The sequence below is a fragment of the Ornithodoros turicata genome, unplaced genomic scaffold (assembly GCF_037126465.1).
Source record: "Ornithodoros turicata isolate Travis unplaced genomic scaffold, ASM3712646v1 Chromosome17, whole genome shotgun sequence".
Taxonomy (NCBI): Eukaryota; Metazoa; Arthropoda; class Arachnida; order Ixodida; family Argasidae; genus Ornithodoros; species Ornithodoros turicata.
In genome coordinates, this window is record NW_026999326.1 from 165,494 (window position 1) to 187,587 (window position 22,094).

A 22,094-nucleotide genomic window follows, 5' to 3' on the forward strand; every position below is an offset into this window, starting at 1 on the left:
ATAGGCACGAAAAATGTCGATACGAGCTCTGAACTTTATTCTAGGCCGAATAAGAGCGTACAGAAATTAGAAAATATCACTTTGGTCATCCGAGATTGTGACACGGATACTGCCTTGTCGAAGTGAAATGGCGTGGAATACGAGTTACTTCTTTTGTCTTGCCCACTAAAGTAGCGGGAAAGTAGCGGTAGCAGTACCGGACACGTTACCAAAATTTGTAGCGGGAATTATTTTTCCGCTATTGGTTAGAAATTTAGCGCGAGCGCTCCTCCGCTACTGAAAAAGTAGCGAAAACAGCTGCTCTGTTAGTAGCGCCGCTACGCACCGCACTGTCTGTCGAAAAGGAAACGTGTCCAGCCACACACGCAAGCACACAAAAGAAAAAACCGTCCCCGAATCACGTACAGGTCCCGACAAAAGTTTACGGAACACGCGAGCGGTGTATTTCCTCCTCGGTACGACACCCTAGCGGCAAGCGGAAGCTGGCGAAATCAGGCCAGTTCACTGCCTCAGAGGGGTGGACGACTGCGCTCTTTGCGACACACAACGGTAGTTTCGGTATGATTACTGTTGCATATGCCCGCGAAGTGAGTTGGATTTTACTGTTGTGCACGCCAACAACACGTTATTCAACGATTGTTGAGACAGCCACTATCATCGTGATAAGGATGAATCATGGTGTCAACACTTTACAATGTATTGCTTTTATTCGAAAGCTATGATATGTAGACAAGAGAAAGAAAGGTATCTTGTAAACAGTTGCTTTATTATGGGCGGCGCGTGACGAGCTGATAAACAATTGACGCTGACATTGATAAACAACTGACGTTAGTCACGAGTTGTTGACGAGCACAACAGTTAAATCCAACTCACATCGCGGGCACATACAACAGTAATGATACCGAAACTACCGCTGTGTGTCGCTAAAAGCGCAGTCGTCCACCCCTCTGAGGCAGTGAACTGGCCTGATTTCGCCAGCTTCCGCTAGCCGCTAGGGTGACGTACCGAGGAAAAAATACACCGCTCGCGTGTTCCGTAAACTTTTGTCGGGACCTGTACGTGTGTGCCGTAATGTAACGCGTATGACTCAATTCAGGTACTGTATGCACCGTGATAAACATTCGTTATGCAGGCAAGGGGATTTTGTCGGACAAATGCTTTTTTATGGCAGAAAGAAAAACGAAAGAAAGAGAGAGAACACGAGACAGCAAATTGTGATAAAATTTACCTTTTTTTTTGGGGGGGGGGGATTAATAAAATTAGATCATGCATATGCTGTGGGACTACCTCTGTGTTATGTATTCTTGTCTTTCGCATTGCACGCTCTCGAAAACCTTCCGAAAACGTTCCTTCCATCTGCCGACATCCTTGACTCTTGCAAGTGAACATGTACGCATCCTTACATATGTGGCTTCCCAGCTAATAGTTCTTATGAAGCCACAAAAACGTGGTAGTTAGTTAGTTAGTAAGTAGTAAAATAAAATAAAAAACATGGTATTTCTGAAACCATGTCAACTGTTTTAGAGAAACCATGCTGCGGAACCTGCGTGACTAACGTCATTAATCCGTAGGAGAACTTGGAACGAATTTTCGTTCCTTGATTTCTTGAATGGCACTCCAAAATGATCCTGAGATGCTTCTGGTGATAAAGCAGCAAGGTTGTACAACATATCGGAATTAGGAAGGGGCCGGGTTGCTGTTTTCAAAATTATGGTTGTTACGTGCCGAAATATCATGAAGCCGAACTATCACAAGGCCGAAGAAAAGGACTATATCGTAAACTAAAAAAAAGCCGAAACCGGAGAGAGAGTCCTGATAATTTGTAAAAAGGAAATGAAAAAAGGAAAAAAGCGTGGAGCGAATGCCACCACCTAGGTGAATCTCGCAAAAATCCGATTGCGCGCTCCCAACACACACCTTAGCGACACAGGAGGAACTGACGTGGCATATCTCATCACCAAAAATGCAACAATGCAGTTCAGCTTCCTAAAGTTGTACACGTTGATGCATAACTTTCCCATCAAGACAATTGGACGGGGTGGCAATTTTAGTTCGTAAGGTATGGAGTTCGGGTCAACCACGAGGTGCTATGGAGCCATCCAAATAGACTGCGACATATTTTGGTGGAAGGTACTATCCCTTCCTCCTTCCCTCCATCTCTCTTGCGTTTTTTTTTCTCTGTCGTTTTCGTCAAAACAACTACTTTGCTGCTCAACGTCTCTAATGCCGTCCATAAAATTTACGTGATAATATGGAAAATAGGCGACATAAGACAGACGAAAAACTTCTCTTTCGCAGGGAGATCAGACGCCAGGCCATAAATAATGAATATGCAGCCTACTATTCAATTGTTATTTTTATAATTATTACAATTGGGGTTTACGTACACGAGACAACTGAGATCATGAGCGACGCTACAGCGGCCCGGTCATTTCAATTGTTTTACGCGTTGTGCATCACTCACACAGCGTTCCAGTAACAATGTCAAAAGCATAAAAGAAGGAAAGCTCGTCACAGAAAACGTGCGATCATCTACATGTGTTTGCAGGTAATATAATATGGAAACACGCCGAGCCGAAATGTGATTCTCTCGTTTTTCACTTTCACGCGGCTTCATTTCACCACACTCATACCGACGCTGAACTTCACGTTACACTAACATAACCGTCCTGTCACAAGTAGAAAGCGCACGTAGGGTTGACCACACTTTATTACAAAGTAGATTTCCCGCTTATAAGGTTATGGCTAAAAGGTGACGCAGAAACAGGCGTGCAGACTGTCGTCCGCCTTCAAAGTGCATCAAACTACGAAACATGGATGACTAGCTATATCCTCAATAATTCAGATGATGAAGGCAGTAACGTAACAAATAAAACAGCAGGTACCCGAAACAGCAGTGAGAAAAAACACCAAAAGGACGGACAATCGTTTTTGAGCTACGACGCGCTACACATTTTTCTGAACGATAAAGCAGTGTGTGTATGTATGTATAATTTCGCACTTATTGTGGTGTGCGTTTGTCAACAGGGAAACGAGTCCAGCCACACACACAAAAGAAAAAACCCGTCCCCGAATTTCGCACGTGTGTGCCGTCATGTATCGCGTATGAGTTCAGGTACCTTCTGCATCATAATAAAAATTGGTTATGTAGGCAACGAAATTTTGTCGGATAAATCATTTTTTATGGCAAGAAGGAAAACAAAGGAAAGAGAGAGAACAAGAGATAGCAAATCGTGATACAATTTACCCTTTTTTTAGGAGGAGGGGGAATTGATAAAATTAGATGAGGCATATGCTGTGAGACTGTCTCAGTGTGAAGTATTCTGGTCTTTCGCATTGCACGTTCTCGAAAATCTTCCGTAAAACGTTCTTTCCATCTACCCCATGTAAAGTTCCCATCGAACTCCTCCTATTTTTTTCTTTTTTCTGGCTACATTAATGACCCATCGGCACAATTCTATACTGTATTCATTCAGGGATTGCAAATTCCATCCTTGGTTTGACCTCGACAGCAAACGCCTGACTAAGAATGGATTATGTTTCATATCATAAGTTTGAAAATGCGATTAAGGACGCGTGGCGCCATCTGTTGGAGGGCCGGAGCACCACCCTGAACCCTCTCCATGCTTTTGTCGGTTTGAGAGCAGCATTTCAAACAGCCGGGGTGCACTCTACAGTTAAAATGGAAAAAATCGAGTACCGCGCTGTGATAAAATTCTTGACAAAAGAGGGACTTTCGCCTAAAGAAATTAAAGCGCGACTGGACAACGTGTACAGGGAAGCCTCTCCGTCGTCCACAACGGTAAAAGACTGGGCTAAGCAGTTTGGACAGGGGTGAGAGTCCATTGAAGATGATCCACGCGATGGTCGTACAGTGGAAGTGGTGACACAAGAAAATTTGTCCCTTGTCGAGGAGGAAGTGCTGAGCGACAGGCGTCTGAAGGTGAAGGAAATCTCAGAAAGGCTGGGGGTTTCCAAAACAACCGTTTTTCGCATCATCCGCGAGGGCCTTCACATGAAAAAGGTCGGTGCGAGATGTGTGCCACGACTTCTCTCGTCAGTTCAAAAGCAACAGCGCGTCGTCTGTGCCAAAGAGTTTTTGGAGCTCTGTCAAGAGAACGAAGAAGAAATATTGAAGTCATTTGTCACAGGGGGTGGGACTATGGTGCTCTACTGTGATCCCCTTTCGAAAAAAGAGTTGATGGAATGGCGTAAACCAGGAGAAGCACCCCCAAGAAAAGCCAAGGTCACACAATCCACAAAGAAGATCATGGCAACAATATTTTGGGATTGCCACGGGATCCTCCTCATCGATTTCAAGGAGAGGAACACCACAGTGAATGCGACTTATTATGCTTCACTCCTGCACCGACTGCGAGACGCCATCAAGAAAAAGAGGCGCGGCAGGTTGAGTCGAGGTGTCCGGTTGCTCCAGGACAATGCACCTGTCCACACGGCTTCTGTTGCCAAGGCTGCACTGAAGGAGTGCGGCTTTGAAGAAATCCACCACTTACCCTACAGTCCAGAGTTGGCACCGAGTGACTACTTCCTGTTCTCAAACTTGAAGAGGGATCTCAGAGAACGGAGATTTGAAAACGATAGTGAGATGCAAGAGGCAGTTTTCCAGCATTTTGCGGACAAAACTTCGGACTATTTTTTTAAGGGTATAAGAATGATGGTTGAAAGGTCTCAAAAGTGCATCGAAGTTAAGGGTGACTATGTGGAAAAGTGATACACTTGTTTCGTCTGTATGACTATTAAAAGTTGGTCGGGCCGGAAACTTATGGAACCACCTGTATATCATTATATATTACACTACCCGTACTGTTGCAGGAACATGTATATCAATTCGTACGCATATAGCAACACACAGTGTCGTCTAAACACGTATACGCATGCTGTTGTACCTTCCGTACATTTTATTGCAATAACAGAGGTTATTGCAGTAACGTAACGCATGAGCAGGTTAGCTCATGCCCTTTCCAGCAGTGACAGAAAGATGTGTGTATGTGTGAGTGAGCATACGCGCCTGTGACCGGGCAATCGTTTTGCCCGTTCTTTTTTATGAAACAAGTGCAACGCACAAACAGAGTGCTCCAGTAGCCACATCAGTTTTTGACGTAAATATGTCTTATAAATTTTCAACCACACGGTATAGTTTAATTCTTGTAGCTTTCGGACTTTCCCATGAAACGGTTCATCTTGGTGGACCAACTCCTGGTAACATTGATGGAGGTAGAGCTCTCCGGAAGGTAGTTCCGTGCACATTGTCCAGCTGAGTTCAAATGCTTTCTAAACCGTTGTCATGTTTGAGAAAATGAAAGAGAAAGACAGACACCGAGGGTAAAATGTGGGACAGGGACGCTTACACAGTGTCCTGGCTTATTGCGCCTCCACGTAAGAAATGACAAAAATGTGGTGGGACAGCCAAATAAATGTCGACAGTTATGTACAGCCATCAAGTCCGCGAAAGAGCCAGGGCATAAATATGCAGTCCGCTGTTTTACGCGTTGTGCACTACCCACACAGAGTGCTTCGCTAACAATGTCAAACCGATGAAATAAATAGAAAAAGCGCGTCACGGAAAATATATGGAGAACGACATTCGTCTGTTGGGAATATAACAAGGAAATTTGGTTTCAATATCTAAACTTCTAAACTTGCCGAATCAACATGTTCTCTTGTTTTTGTCACAAATAGAAAGCGCCATCGTCCCACTTGCTTCGGGGCGCTAACACGTAATAAAAAAAATCAGAAAAATATGAAGAGAACAGGTCAGTTGTTTTCTAGCTTCGCCGTATGACGTATTTGTCTCTCTCTCTCTCTTCTTTCTTTTCTTCTTTTTTTTTTCAAAAGTTGCCGTCGCGCTTTCTGATATTGAAAGGAGTATGTCGGACAAATTCTTTTTTACAGCAAGAAGAAAAACAAAGGAAAGAGAGAGAAAACAAGAGATAGCAAATCGTGATGAAATTTACTTGTTTTTTTTTAGAAACTGAGGCATGCATTACATGAGGCATATGCTGTTATACTGCCTCAGTGTGAAGTATTCCGGTCTTTGCGTTGCAGGATCTCGAAACCTTCCGTAAAACGTTCCTTCCGTCTACCAACGCCTTTGACTCTTGCCTTTGTGAAGGGATAATAGGGTCGTGGGGTAGCCCAAGTCAGAAGGGCTATTTTGGGCGTACGGATTTTCTAGGGAACCTGTTTAGAGAAAGCAGAGTTCCTGCTGGCCGCTAACCGACAAGATAAGGGTGGTGGCGCAGCGTAGTAGCGGCGGATTCGACGTGATGGGGAAGGGAAATGGTGGGACCGTAGCCTTAATTCTACCTCATGCAACACGTTCCCTGTAAACAGGCAGTTCTTTGTTGTAATCGTGTAAAGTAGTTTCTGTTATATTTAAACAAAATAAATAGATAAAAATGCATGAATGATAGCCTGCACCAACATTTCTAGGGCGGGTAGAAAACGCAAGAGCACTGATGCCAACGAGTTGGTTTGGATCAAACGCAGTTATGATGCGGAAAGAAGAGACGATGCTACACAGACAACCGCTGTGCATGCTTTGTGAGGTGCACATTGCAAGCTAACGCACGCTGGTTCGTCTATACCAGCTGTGTGTGCCCCATGTGGTCGCAGAGTCATGTTCGTCACCATGCAAATGCGACCTGCCAGCTTTGGAAGTTTTTGAGTATCAGCTGGACCCGACAGCTATAGCTGTTGGTGAAATAGAATTTTAGAAAGTATTTTACGCCACACAGTTAGTCAGTGTGTCTCTATAGCGGTTATCCTCAGTATTGTAGTCAGAATTTCTTTCGCAGATTCCTCAAAAAGTAACAACCACCGTGCCAATAAGAACGTTTCACTTCCTATTGCAGCGTGAACGGCATTATCAGTGAGCTGTGCAGCAGGGCAGAAGTGCATTATTCCGTGAGCCCCCCGACAAATGCCCCATCGCTTCGCTTTGAAAAGGTGTGTATTGGAGATATATGGCCTATGAGCCGGGACACTGTGTACTATATAGACATTGTCTTAGGGCTTCTTCAGAACTACTTGGAACGGACACCTTTAAGCGGGATATACAGACAACTGATCAGGTTAATGAGCGCGTCATGCATGGCTTTCGTCATGGTTTGCAACTAGCAATGCATCAAATTGCTAAGAGAAAAGGAACTGCATAAGCAAAAAGCAACGACTATACAGCGAGCAGGCTTGGTTACCAAGTATCTGAAGAAACATCTCTTTGAGAGAACTATATTATTTGTGAGTATTATCTTAGAATATCAGTGTTGATATTCTACAGCAGCATGCTTTCGGATATCCGTCGACTACAGTATAGCGAAATAGTAAGGATACGATTGTTCTAAAAGCACTGTTCATTTGACGCGTTTTTGGTAGCACGAGCTTTATGATAGCTGAATCTACCTATTCCCAATTTGCTGGAAATGCCTTAGTAATCCGGTAATATAAAGCTTTTCATGGAGGCTGTGTCTGCCATTCGTATAAGTTGCAATGTAATGGGTGACTCCTTGCGGGATAACCTACCTGAGAGTTGCAGGGTACGATTCCGTTGTAATAACGTCCACAGCGTTCCAGGCTGAGATAGACACAAAGTTGAAGATCGCTTGAAACGTAATGACGGATGGACGACTATTCGCTAACCAGACCAGAAGGACACTTCCGCACGTCAGAAACATCGATATTCCTAAGGAAATAAACGAAACCATTTGTATTGTGCCAACTAAGAGATAACCATTAACTGTAGAACATGATTCACGTAACTACGACCTTTGATGGGGCACGACATCCTTCAACACCAATGACATTCCCACACATTTTTAAAATACTATAGTTGCTCGAATGGCGTGAAATACGTCTTGGCTAGTTTATTTTAGGGATTTGTTCTGTCTAATGAGGGACGATTAATTGGGTTTGGTCTTAGCAACATTCCAGCAGCGCCCAGAAGATGAGATCTAATCGCAATTCGTGCTTCCCCCACTTTTGTGACCACTTAAAAAATAAAGACGCCTCAAACGACATTTATCATTTCATCAAGCGCTAGAGAAATGAATAAAATCAGCACATCCAACAATATTTCGTCAACTTTGGGCCATCTACCTTGTACACAATTTTTCTCACCTGATGAGAGGCGAGGAGACTCGCTAATATTTCAGATTCAAGCTACGTGCAAGGTGTAGCATAGCGACATAATGGGTAGATATACGTAACGCCTAACACAGCCGTAAGAGAACCCCTTGTCATTTCTAGTTTGGAGAAACAAGGGTTGACGTGATACCACCATCTCAAGCCCAATAAGATGACACGTCCTTCAAATCGTAGCTACACGCCTTCGGGGTGGTAACACATCTTCGAAGTTCAGCAAAAACGTTATGAACAATTCTTTATCCGCTATAAATATGAAAACGTGCGACGTCAAATAATTTTTTGATGTGAGACATGCAGTAGCCTACGACGCTTCTGCCACTAAATATGTGCTATGTGTCAGTGACACAAGTATCCAACAGTACTCCTAGTCTTACCAAGTGTTCGCACCCTGCCGAACCTGTCGATGACGCAGGATGATATAATGTTCCCCGGAATGATGGCCAACTGAGCAAACAGGTTCTGCACGAAGACGTCCGAGAGTTGGAAGTTGATGTCGAAGTCGATGGGACATCCTGTCCTTCGGTTGAGGAAGGTGGTGCTGTTACTGAAGTCACAGTTGTCAAAGCGAGATTCGTAGAAATCGGTATCCACAAATTTCACACGATGGAAGTCACAGGAACTGAAGAGGCTTCGGCTTGACCGCACATCGCTGAATGTGCTACAAAATGCATATATAAAAATGATTCAGTGTTGCGACGGGAACAGTTTGGCGGCTATGTATCACGTCTTTGCATAAACTACAGCGTAAAAAAAAGGAAAGGCCCTGCTCCTCGGTTACCGAATGTGTGATAAAAGGAGAAAGACATCTGGGCCATTCCACGCCAAGTGATCCAGAGGTGCCGCTCGACCCCCCCTAGAATTTTATGTGATCATTTTTTTGTGGTTCCTTATGACTTCGAAAGCGACAGAACATTAGTCTTTTCTAACGAAATCGAAATTTATAGGGTGCAGAGCCCCTCAAAAATGTAGTGCTTGGCGAAACCCTATGTCGGTTTAATCAGGTATTATGGCCCACGTAAGGCACAAAGCACGTTAAAAAGCATCTCATTTGATTGGGGAGACTTCATTTTACTGTATGTAAGAAATTTTCACAATCGTATTCGACGGGCTCGACGCTTGTGGCCTGCACGAAAGTTTGTGAAAGTTTACCAATTTTTTTTAAGTATAAAAATTTAGAATTTGTTCTTCAAAATTTTTTGTCAGTACTCCCGGTGTTGCACTTTCAACACAGAAAATCCCATCCCGCCGGTGCACTGTAAACCGCAGTAAAAAATCGGGAAGTTGTAAAAATTTGACACAATGCACATTTTTGACCGAAAAATTCGGTGTCAGGAGGTCGGGATAGAAGGATGATCAAGGCGTCATTCGATGCACCATCTTCCTAGCAAGAAGTAGCAAAAAAATCTCAGAGCTACTTTTTGTTAAACTCAAATAATATTTTTTTAATTGAAGGTAACTTCGCAAACGTGTATTCGCGCTGCGGCGCAGCGTACCGAATGTATAAGTGAGTGGGTCACTCACAGAACACTAGACGGAAAGAAAACACTAGGCAGTAGCAATATCGAAGAGCAAATAATGGTTGCGAACACGTGTTTGCCTCCTTCGTGCCCGGACGGTTGTGCAGTGAGCGCTCATTAAGCTGGCCATCTTGCGCACTAAGCAAACTTGTAGCCAGCTCACGCTGATGGTAAATAAGAGATAAGTAAAGACATGGGGGTAGGAGTCCATTCAGGTTTCATGGTACCATATGTTTGATTTTTGGGTGTGTGGCATCCGACATCCGTCAGTCGAGTCGTCTACATGAGTACAGTAGCCAAAAACATGAACAGTGATCAAGTATATATACCTGCACCGAACACAAGCGGAGAATGCTTTAACCGGTAAGTTCCTCGTATGATTCTTTCCATTCTTTTCTTTTTTGATGTGCATGTTAACTCATTTCAGTATTGGAAACAGATCCTTTTAGCCGTCCACTCCTCTTGCACGCATATAAAACTTACTTAGTAGCTGTAATGTACGATCTTTTCGCTTTGTGCGCCAAGAGTTGAGATGTACGTATAACAGAAAATTTTGCCAGTCACGGATGCTATCACTTTCGATACCGTATAAGCTACTTCCGGGCGTTTCTGTTATGTACAGAGCTATGATACATGTACTGCGTTATTCAGGTCAGGTCCAACGTTTCTTTCATAGTCATCTTGCATACGGGGGATGGTTATTTCAGAGAAACATGGGTGAGCGTACGAGGAAGAGCACATTTATACTGCTTGCCATGTGAAGACGCTTTAGTGTATAAACAAGACCTTAAAATGGCTTCAGGGAGATATGGGAATTTCCGACTTGTCCCTTGGCTTAGATCTTGACTTTCGCAGCTCAACTCACAAAAAAAAAACACTAACTTAACCCCTTCCGATATCAAATATCAAATAATGCGATATCAAAAGTGACAGAACCCGTGACTGACACAATTTTTCTCTTATACGCACGTCACAACTGTTGGCGCACAAAGCGAAAAGGTCGTACATCACAGCTACTTAATAAGTTTTATATACGTGCAAGAGGAGTGGACAGCTAAAAGGTTCTCTTCCCAATACTGGAACGAGTTAACACACACATGCAAAAAAAAAAGAAAAAAGAAAGGAACAATGGTACATCCAAGGAACTTAGTGGTGAAAGCATTCTCCGCGTGTGTACTACTTGTACTACCGCGGCAGTACTTGATCACTGTTCATATCGTGATTACTCTAGTCATGTCAACGACTCGACTGATGGATGCCGGACACCACACGTTCAAATATGAACCATATGGTACAATGAAGCCTGAATGGACTCCTATCCCCATTCTTTACTTATCTCTCACTTAGCACCACCGTGAGCTGGCTAAAAGTTTTGTGAGAGCGCAAGATGGCCAGCATTATGAGCGCTCACTGCACAACCGTCGGGTCTCGAAGGAGCCAAACACGTGTTTGCAACCACTGTTTGCTCTTGAATAATGCGACTGCCTAGTGTTTTCTTTCCGTCTAGTGTTTTGTGAGTGACCCGCTCAGTTCTTCATTCGGTACGATGCGCCGCTGTGCGCATACACGTTTACGAAGTTACCTTCAATTAAAAAAATATTATTTGAGTTTAACAAAAAGTACCTCTGAGATTTTTTTGCTACGTCTTGCTAGGAAGACGATGCATCAAATGACACCTTCATCACGCTTCTATCCCGACCTCCTCACAGCGAATTTTCGGCCAAAAATGTACATTTTGTCGAATTTTACAACTTCCCAATTTTTTATGCAGCTTACAGTGCACCGGCGGGGTTAGAATTTTTGTGTTGAAAGTACAGCAAGGGGTCTACCCGACAAAAAATTTTGAAGAAGAAATTCTAGAATTTTATGTTGCAAAAAAATTGGTAAAGTTGCACAAACATTGCAAATTTCGTGCACGCCACAAGCGTCGAGCCTGTCGAGTGCGATGGTGAAAACTGCTTACATACAGTAAAATGAACTCTCCCCTATCAACTAAGACGCTTTCTAACGTGCTCCGTGGCTTACGTGGGCCGTAATACCTGCTTAAACGGACATAGGTTTTTGCCAAGCACTGCATCTTTGAGGGGCTCTGCACCCTATAAATTTGAATTTCGTTAGAAAAGACCAATGTTCTGTTGCTTCGGAGTCATAAAGAACCACTAAAAAAATCACAGAAAATTCTAGGGGGGGGGGGGTCGAGCGGCACCTCTGGATCACTTGGCGTGGAATGGCACATCCCTTTTAGACGGTCTAATGTCGCTGGTGCAGGAAGTCAGCTAGTTTCAGCAGGAAATCGTTACTTTGGAGGTTTAACTTATCGCAAGCGTTAACGAGGAAATGTATCGGGATGCAGATGCTTTCCAGGCGATATTTCATTCGGTGAATCAGCGATTTTCCATTACATTATCTGAATAAGACGGCGTCACAGGAGTTATTCATTTCGCGCAACTCTCTCCGTCCAGAACACAGCTCCAGCGTCCAAAACATAGTTCAAGGACACCTGCCCTTCCGAACACAGGTAACTGCCTGTCCATGATAGAAGGTTCTGTGGTGAACGCACAATGTGTGGTGGAGTGGTGGTGGTGAAGATGAAAAACTGCTTGCTGTGGTTGGCCACGCTGCAAGCGGGCAGCGGCACGACTAAGACACAGAAAAGAAAAATACTAGACTGCATTCCTCCATACGTGCTTCACCTCGTACGTTCTAATATGATTGCGGTACTAGCAACACGAACTGATAGCAATGAAGTGGTTGCATTCGGGATTTTGAATACTCGTGTCATCCAAGTCAGAACTGCTGGCCGCGATCTTCAATTTGTCGTAACATACGTTAAATGCATCACTTCGCACGTGGTTCGCGATGAGCTCTCGCGTCTCTTCAAATGGCGGCCCACCAAAACGGTTTTCACGTGCTTCGGCATGACGTTTACAGAGCGCCAACTTCAAAAATATCGATAACGCGTGCTATACGAGACTGCAATATCGGGGCTAGAGGCACACTTGTTCCGTTGAAGGGCACTAGTTGATTAGACAAACCGTCTTCCGGTAGGGACGTTACGTTTCGGCGCACCGTTTGCTAAGATTTCAGCGCACATCAGCAACATACAGGCAGGCGAAATTAATCCATAGGCTGATCCCTGTATTTTCGTTTTTGAAATCGTTGTCTCGTGACGTAGCCACGGATTATGAATTATCATTACTTCCGATGACGTCGTAATTAACATATGTTTATGACATAGACGAAGTCCACTACGAAGCCGTTCCCTTAGTAAACAATCAACTGTTCACTGAGTTACTCACCTGTTAAAGAACGTACAGTTACTGAAAAGAACGTGGTTGAGGACGATGCCCGAAAAGCGGACATTGCGGAAGACACAGTCTTCAAAGTGAGTATTCTCAATGGAGTAGTTGAATACGTAGTTGTGGACGTTGTGGTTTGTCTCAAACGTCATATCCGCCGTATAAGATTCCACCTGAAGCTGCTTGAGATATTCCGGGAACCAGATGCCCATTCCATACAACCTGAGAAAAGGGCAAGATATACAGGCCAGCTGGTGGATGAACTCCATAATGTAAGAGCGTGAGGCTAGGCACACACAGGGACGACACGAACACACGGCTCAAACCAGCAAAGTTTCAAACTTTGCTATTTTGATTCGTGTGTTCGTGCCGTCCATTTGTGTGCTCACACTCAGGCTCTTGCATTATGGAGTTGAGAATAGGGTTGACTTTTAAGTTGAGAGATTGAGCTTCCCATGCTGGAACTGGTAACTTCCGATGAGAAATTTTAGTTTTGCTCAGTTGGAGCGAACCAAAAGTTTATAAAATATGGCGTAACCGACGACCAAGATGAGTTCACCTGTCCCCCCCCCCCCCCCCCCTGAAGCGAATAACTTGCTTTACGAAATGCTTTGTATGATCATGTTTGGATTTCGTGACACTTGGTGCATGTTTTCGGTGCCATTTGGCGCGTTCTTTCAAATCGCCATCTTTTGCTGTGCGAAATGCTCCCCTACAACGCGGTCTTACAACGACAGTATTTTACGCAGCTATCTTCTGCACTCTCAGGATCATACGCATGTAGCTGTTTCGTTTTAGCTTAAGAAGTAGTGACGAAATTATTTTCAGATTATGAGTTTATAATGTTACCACAGTCACGCGTAATTCAACATGTATATGTTCACGGCATGATATTTCTAGTAATCTCATTTTCTTTTACGTTCATGACATATCTCCAAAGCCGCAGGTACCCAGGGTACGCGACACATTTTATGTCGTTTTTCCGAGTTAAGCGCCGAAAATCGGCCAATTTTCACGTCGAAATCGCGCTGACGCTATGCGACTCCAGCACAACTTGGGAGGGCAAGCGCAAGTCCATGTGACATTGCAATTTCCTTTACGTCATTTTGACAGGGAGTTGCAAACCAAACACAGAAACGGAAATTCCAAGGGGTGACATGTATGAAATTCAGAATGGCCATTACTATATTTTTATCGATAATTCGCTGGTTAGTGAAATGGCATTGGTTGGAAATTCTTACCCGAAGGACGTTGTGAACCAGACGACGAGTAGTATAAAGGTGATTTTCATGAAGGGCGAGCAAAATATTTGGAAGAAAGAACTCCAAAACTGGAAAGAAGTACAAACAATGGTTCCATGATTAGTATATTCTGAAACGAAGACTTCATCAACTACTATTACAACTTGGCCCATTCGAAATGTGAATTAATAGTCGAAAACCAATAAATGAAGCCGAAAACTTCAACCATCAAGTTTTTTTTCTTAATATCACAGTAGTTGTTATCGCGGTAGTTCTGGGACGCCTACGTTCTGTTACAGATGTCTAACAAAGCCGTCCTCGTCTGCAGGACACGGTATCATGAAGAAGAGTAAATGAGGACACTTCTTGACGCTTGTGATTTAATGCTGTCAATATGCAGTTAGCTCTACAGTCTATCTAGGTCAGTTTCTATAACACTATAACTATATAACACTATAACACTATCTATAACGAGTTTGACTCGTTATAACGCGACCCATTTCAGTTTGGAACGATGACAGAAAATCGAATCTCCACTAACTGAAGCTCGGAAATGTACAGAATATTTCAGGTACCAAGATAATAATTAGGTGACTTACGCTTTCTAAGGAGAAGCAAAAGTCAGAAATAAGCGTCCGATTTGCGGCGGGTGGAATTCCGTGGAACGCTCTCCTTCCTGGAAGTTCCAGTTCTGTGAGCTAATAAGGGATACAAAAGTGGCAAGTTCAAACTCCACTTCGCTGGGCAGGACTTTACGTCACATATCTCTTGCTGACGTGCTGCAGTTGTTCGAGGAACCAGAAGCAAATAACTTATTAATGCATTTGGCTGTCCGCAATGCGGAACACGAAAGAACGCGGGTTGAAGTAAATTTCAAAACAGTAGTATAGATGTGAAGAAAAGAATACAGTAACCTGGCGTACAAACGGCAACTGCAGCAACGTATCCATGCTAAACGTTGCGGCATCCCATAGTGCACCCCTGAGGTATTTAAGCACCGTACACTATATATTAAAGAACGTTTTAACGAGTTACGTTATGCTTCCCGTCGTCATATGCGTTATATTCCGCGCTTCTTCTATGTGCATAAACTATTCATGGAAAGGGTTACTCAGATTAACGCGGTTGCTGTTCTTGATACTGAAAGTTATTGCTTCAGCACGACAGCTAACATGTCGTCGTTCGACAAACCTTTCTCTCCTGGTTAGAATCTGACCACTCTTCCTAAGAATGCGGGCTCAAAACTGAATCACTCCGTTTACGATTCGTGTAAGCGAACTACTTATTGTATTCCCATTGCTGCCATGTCAACATACCTGATATTCGGCAGCTGGTTTGTTGGTGTGGTTCATCTTGAATATCTGCTGGTAAACAAACATAGCCTCGACGTCCCGACCAACCTGTGCCATCCAATCAAAACGAAAATTCGGTCATCAGGCAGCTAAGCACATTCATGAGCAGTATACCGGGACTTTTATTAGTTTGATGACTCTATTCTTGGATAATTGAGTTGCAAACAATTAGGACTATCTAGTTTGAAACCATTCGTCCCAAATTTACCTTAGACCTAGATGGTCCTTGTGTCCAGGTTATGAGCAGTGTTGCCAACATTCTAGATGAATGATCCGCTAAAATCCGCTACACGCTGAAAAGTGCCTGTACATGTTGAGATTGATGTATATTGCACCTGTATTTATGGTGTTTTAGGAGATTGCTTCGCATTCACTTTCATTTCTTTCCGATGTTCCTGACAACTTGAAGAGAGGAGGTGGTACACGAAGCACCTCTTACATTGCGCAACTTGTTCGTTATCAAGTTCAGCTGGCTGAAGGTGCGGTCAAAATCCTCCTTGAAGCGTGAAAAAAGCATGTTCTTCCAAATAGCTGAACAGTTGGACCGATGCATCCTATATTCCTTTGCCACAGCGCAAGATAGTCGGCGGTCAGCACTCAACTGTGTTCAGCAAATAAAAGCTCTGTCCTACCTTCGGTCTCATGGATGGATTGACTTTCCTCGGGGCTATGCGTACTGTGTGTTGACCGGACGTGAAATGTCCGAATGCTTTTCTGTGCTTTGCACTCTCTCCATGCGCCTTCAGGTGTGAGTGCTTTCACACATAGCCACAGAATCGGCACTCCACCGTTACTGTCGAATCTGCCGCCATTCAGCAACGTAGCGATGCACTTGGCAGAGGATCCCGGGGCCATTCGTTGGGGACTCATTTTTCGCCTGTCAGCAGCACAGAAGAGTACACACTGCAACAGACGCTAGTGAAAACGGGAAAGGAAGCCATGGATGCGACTCCACCTCCCATTAGGAACAGCAATCGGTATACTTTGTGGCCACTACAAAAGGGAGCAAGATGTCCTTACGCATTACTTTAATTCGTGTTCTGGTGCAAATTTATTTGGTGATATGTGATTGTCTCCGCTTCTAAACAATGCTGTACTGGGTTATCGCAACAGGTCACGGCCATATTAGTCACGGCCTTAATTTTGTGCCCTAAGGACAGAGCAAAGTCGTTTCTGTCCGTATGGCGCGAGGTTACGGCCCGAATTACTAAGGTGTCAGGCACTAAACGTTGTTCCCTGACTGCGTTATTAGAGGTGTGTTTTCTACAAAAAGATCAAGGAGGTTCTTGCAGTGCAGGAATGAGAGCGAGTCGAAAGTGAGCTTTTTCAGAGCAAACTGCCGTCTGATTGCAAAATTTCAGGTGACTGCCTTCGGTAGGTAATTAGCAAACTCCAGGGGAACAAATTGATTTTCCGGGCTTTTCAGCCAAAATGCTGTGACAGTCTGAATCCGCTAGAATCCCATAAATTCAACCCGGACCCCGACAAAGTTCCTGCTAGCCACTAAACTTTTTTTTTTTTCACATTAGATGCAAGACGAATCCGCCAGAACTGGCGGCAAATTCGCTAAATTGGCAACACTGGGTTTGAACGCTTTTCACGTCATCGGACGTCAGAAAACGTCATCAATTGAACGTTATGGAGACATCCGGTGGCTAGTGATTACTGATTGGTTCCCATGAGGATGAATTCGTTTTCTGAGTGATGATTGGCCGTTTTCAAATTTCTTCGCCAGCGCTCAAACAGGTGACAGCGCGGCGGCTGTGGCGGTTGGAAGCGGCGTTCACGGAGTCGCCGGCATCCGTTTCGGACGGCTCGTGTTGCGTAGTGGGTTGGACTATGAGTTCTGACTTTTCCTGTTTAAAAACGCATGCCGTATCATGTGAGTGTCCTCGAACAGTCACAGCTGCCAGGGAAGATGTCTGCGCAACATTTCTGCTCTGCTTCTTGGTGTAGAAAGTTTTCGAGCGCCCGAACGCCACGTACCCGATACCCGGTCAACGACTGCCGACAGGTAAGTCATTTGTCATTGCTTGTTGCCTTACAACACCGCATTCACTTCGTGTATTGTGAATAAGTTGCTTAACAGCTACTGTAAATCGCAACTGGAATACGCTGTGACCGAGACAGCGTAGATTTGCAGATACGATGGTAGACTATATTTCTTTTCGTGGAACAATATAATCTAAATGTCATGATTAAATACCCGCTCAAGTCGTACTGTATAAAGGTATGACGCTACTGTAATTCTGATTCTCGGTGATTTCGCTCGACAAGTTCTGTCTGACGTTAACTTAGTAGCTGTTCTGTACGTAGCGCCAAGCCAAGTTTGTCAGGCTATTCGGCCTGAATATATCATTGTGAAGTAGCGCAATAAAATGTATTTTTGTACTAAGGTCGCCCATCACGCCCCATGGCTGTGAGCTTCTCACAACCCTACCACCGTTCTTATTTTGTTCGTGTTCAATAGCACTTTTATTCTGTCTATTAACATGGCAACTTTCACATGCATAGCTGTATATCTTATACTAATTTTCATCTTGCAGTCACTGAGCTCCAGTCCCCAGTAGCAGTCCTTGCCAGAGGCAGTTCGGCATTATCAGGCTTCTGCAAGCAAATTCCGGAGGAATATTGATGTCATGTTGTTTTCGTTGCCGTAGTCATATTGTGTACTCTTGCTTCCATAACCGTATGTCGCACAATAAAATACTTCACGTGACAAAAACAAACCTCCGTCGTATTCCTCTCACTCCCACTGCATTCCGACAAACGCGAACCGAAAAAACAGTGAATGGAAGAAAAAAAAAGAACAACAAAAGGGGGGGGGGGGCGACGGGAACAGAGCAGAGAGGAGGAAAGTAGTGAGAGAGACAACACGCCATTTACGTCATCGGCGATAATCAAAAAAGAAAAAAATAGGGTGGTTAGTCCTCAGTCATTGATCCCGCTCCGGAGGTCACGTCAGTTTTCAGCTACTATAGATTTCTACTACAATTTCGCGCCCCTGGCTTGGCTTCGTCAAGAGAGTAGCTCAGGTCACAGAAGAACAGGGTCTGAAAGGTCGGGTTCTGTCGCTCTGGCCCAATGTCTTGAAAGGTTTGGGTACGACAAAGATAAGTTATCATAATGTCATGAAAGGTGGCTCTCAAACTGTAGTGCAAACCGCGTGGCGGGTTGGATACGAACTTCGGACACCTCTCACAGATGAGTTAGAGAGAATCGTGGACAAGGGCGTGATTGTACTAGTGACTGAGGCGACAGACTGGGTTCGTGATAGTCGCTAAGAAAAACGGCAGCCTTCGTGTGTTCACGAATCCCCGGTTGGTCAACATGTGCTACCTCAACAAGCGGATATAGAAGCGGGATTGACGAAAGCAGTGTCGGGAAAGCGGGAGTGAGGAAAGTCTTCAGCAGGCTTGATGCGAATAGCGGCTTCCATCAGATTCCGGTTGATGAGGAAACGACAAAAACATGTACGTTTGCGACGCCGTTCGGGCGATACAGAATCCTCAGGCTTGCCGTCAGCACAAAAAGTGTTTCGGCAGCACATGTAACAGATATTTATTCGATTCATATCAGTGAGCCGATCCCAAACGCAATCCCAAATGCACCTCCCAAAGTCAAACGTTTGGCGTATACAGCATTCATCTGTCCAAAACTAGAATTTGCCTCATGTATCTGGCATCCTCACCAATGCTTCATGTCTCGACCCGCCGAATCCGTCCCAAATCGTGCCGTTCGATTCATCGCCAATGCCTACTGCTCTTCCACTAGCGTCACCGGTTCGAAATGCACTTTTGATCTGGACCCTTCAGAGCACCGTCCAACTATTAAACTCTATATTTATTTCACAACGGTTTCCATTCATCTGTGCCTCTAACCTCCTACATCCGCTAACCTCACCACACGAGCAGGCCTGTGGACCATTTTTACAATGGTGAACTATTTTTCTGTCACACCAACGCATATCACTCCTCCTACCCACGCGCCATCAAACTTTGGAATTCATTGCTCGAAGGAATCACATCCATCCATGATCATTCACGCTTCAAGTCAGCAGAAGCGCATCACCTTACTTCTCAGCCCACATAGTTATGTTCTTGTTTTGTATTTTCGATTTGGACGCCAGACTGTCTGGCTTCCCAGCTACATGAAGATTCAGTGATTGTTATAATTTTCTTTTGTATATTCTTCACCCATGTAATGCTTCTGGTTTCTAACAATAAATAAATAAATATTTGCCCGACTTCCATGTGAAAGAGGTGCATTGGTTATGTCCTCATTTGACGTTCCAAAAGAAGGGAGCACGACGTTCCACTTAAGAACGCATTTGCAGCGGCACAAGCTCCGGAAATCAACCTGAATGGTGAAAAATTCAAGTTTAGACTGAAGGAAATAACATTTCTAGGGGACAAGATCAGCGCCAGATGAATTCAGCCGAACCATAATATGATTGAATGTGTAGTTAACATTCCGGATCCTACAAACAAAAAGCCGATATAGAGCATCCTGTGCGCCGTAAATTACCAAGTTATAAGTAAGTTATAAGTAAAAAGAAGGCCGAAACAGCTGTCCAGTACTGGCATGGCGACATTTGACTTACAAACATATGCTATACGTGCAGCCAAAAAGCCCAGGCATTTTTTCCTTAGTAAACTTCACTGGCTTTCCACTGGGCTTCCAGTGGTGAGTTAGCTCACCCTGACGGGAGGAATCACGTGTTACGTGACCTTCTGAAGCCATCCAGTCAAACGTTGCCTGCCTGCGTACTGCTCATGAGGCCCATGAAGGCCGAGACAGCTGTCCAGTACTGGCATGACGACGTTCGACTTACAAACATGTGCTATACGTGCAGCCAAAAAGCCCCGGCATTTTTTCCCTAGTAAACTTCACCGGCTTTCCATTGGGCTTTCAGTGGTGAGTTAGCTCACCCTGACGAGAGGAATCACGCGTTACGTGACCTTCTGAAGCCATCCAGTCAAACGTTGCCTGCCTGCGTACTGCTGATGAGGCCCAAGAAGGCCGAAACAGCTGTCCAGTACTCGCATGGCGGCGTTTGACTTACAAACATACGCTATACGTGCAGTCAACAAGCCTCGACAATTTTTCCCGTACTAAACTTCACTGGCTTTGCAGTGGGCTTCCAGTGGTGATTTAGTTCACCCTGACGGGAGGAATTACGTGTTACGTCACCTTCTGAAGCCTTCCAGTCAAACGTTGCCAGCGTGCGTACTGCTCATGAGGCCCAAGAAGGCCGAGACAGCTGTCCAGTACTAGTATGACGACGTTTCACTTACAAACATATGCTATACGTGCAGCCAAAAAGCCCCGGCATTTTTTCCCTAGTAAACCTCACTGGCTTTCCATTGGGCTTTCAGTGGTGAGTTAGCTCACCCTGACGAGAGGAATCGCGTGTTACGTGACCTTCTGAAGCTATCCAGTCAAACGTTGCCTGCCTGCGTACTGCTCATGAGGACCAAGAAGGCCGAGACAGATGTCCAGTACTGGCATGGCGACGTTTGACTTACAAACATGTGCTATACGTGCAGCCAAAAAGCCCCGGCATTTTTTCCCTAGTAAACTTCACCGGCTTTCCATTGGGCTTTCAGTGGTGAGTTAGCTCACCCTGACGAGAGGAATCACGCGTTACGTGACCTTCTGAAGCCATCCAGTCAAACGTTGCCTGCCTGCGTACTGCTGATGAGGCCCAAGAAGGCCGAAACAGCTGTCCAGTACTCGCATGGCGGCGTTTGACTTACAAACATACGCTATACGTGCAGTCAACAAGCCTCGACAATTTTTCCCGTACTAAACTTCACTGGCTTTGCAGTGGGCTTCCAGTGGTGATTTAGTTCACCCTGACGGGAGGAATTACGTGTTACGTCACCTTCTGAAGCCTTCCAGTCAAACGTTGCCAGCGTGCGTACTGCTCATGAGGCCCAAGAAGGCCGAGACAGCTGTCCAGTACTAGTATGACGACGTTCCACTTACAAACATATGCTATACGTGCAGCCAAAAAGCCCCGGCATTTTTTCCCTAGTAAACCTCACTGGCTTTCCATTGGGCTTTCAGTGGTGAGTTAGCTCACCCTGACGAGAGGAATCGCGTGTTACGTGACCTTCTGAAGCTATCCAGTCAAACGTTGCCTGCCTGCGTACTGCTCATGAGGCCCAAGAAGGCCGAGACAGCTGTCCAGTACTAGTATGACGACGTTTCACTTACAAACATATGCTATACGTGCAGCCAAAAAGCCCCGGCATTTTTTCCCTAGTAAACCTCACTGGCTTTCCATTGGGCTTTCAGTGGTGAGTTAGCTTACCCTGACGAGAGGAATCGCGTGTTACGTGACCTTCTGAAGCTATCCAGTCAAACGTTGCCTGCCTGCGTACTGCTCATGAGGACCAAGAAGGCCGAGACAGATGTCCAGTACTGGCATGGCGACGTTTGACTTACAAACATGTGCTATACGTGCAGCCAAAAAGCCCCGGCATTTTTTCCCTAGTAAACTTCACCGGCTTTCCA

At 44.7% G+C, this 22,094-nt stretch overlaps 1 protein-coding gene across 3 annotated transcripts in view; it reads right to left on the bottom strand.

Moving 5' to 3' along the window:
• The window catches only part of LOC135372798 (synaptic vesicle glycoprotein 2C-like), a 767,922-nt gene that overhangs the window by 23,104 nt on the left and 722,724 nt on the right, over positions 1 to 22,094 (bottom strand). For all 3 annotated transcript variants that reach the window (XM_064606261.1, XM_064606262.1, XM_064606263.1), the window contains 6 exons: positions 15,537 to 15,620; positions 14,820 to 14,918; positions 14,221 to 14,309; positions 12,980 to 13,201; positions 8,538 to 8,821; positions 7,543 to 7,702 (listed from right to left, as the gene is read on the bottom strand). In XM_064606261.1, the coding sequence (XP_064462331.1) occupies positions 7,543 to 7,702; positions 8,538 to 8,821; positions 12,980 to 13,201; positions 14,221 to 14,309; positions 14,820 to 14,918; positions 15,537 to 15,620 (938 nt within the window). The remainder of the gene's footprint in view (positions 1 to 7,542; positions 7,703 to 8,537; positions 8,822 to 12,979; positions 13,202 to 14,220; positions 14,310 to 14,819; positions 14,919 to 15,536; positions 15,621 to 22,094) is intronic.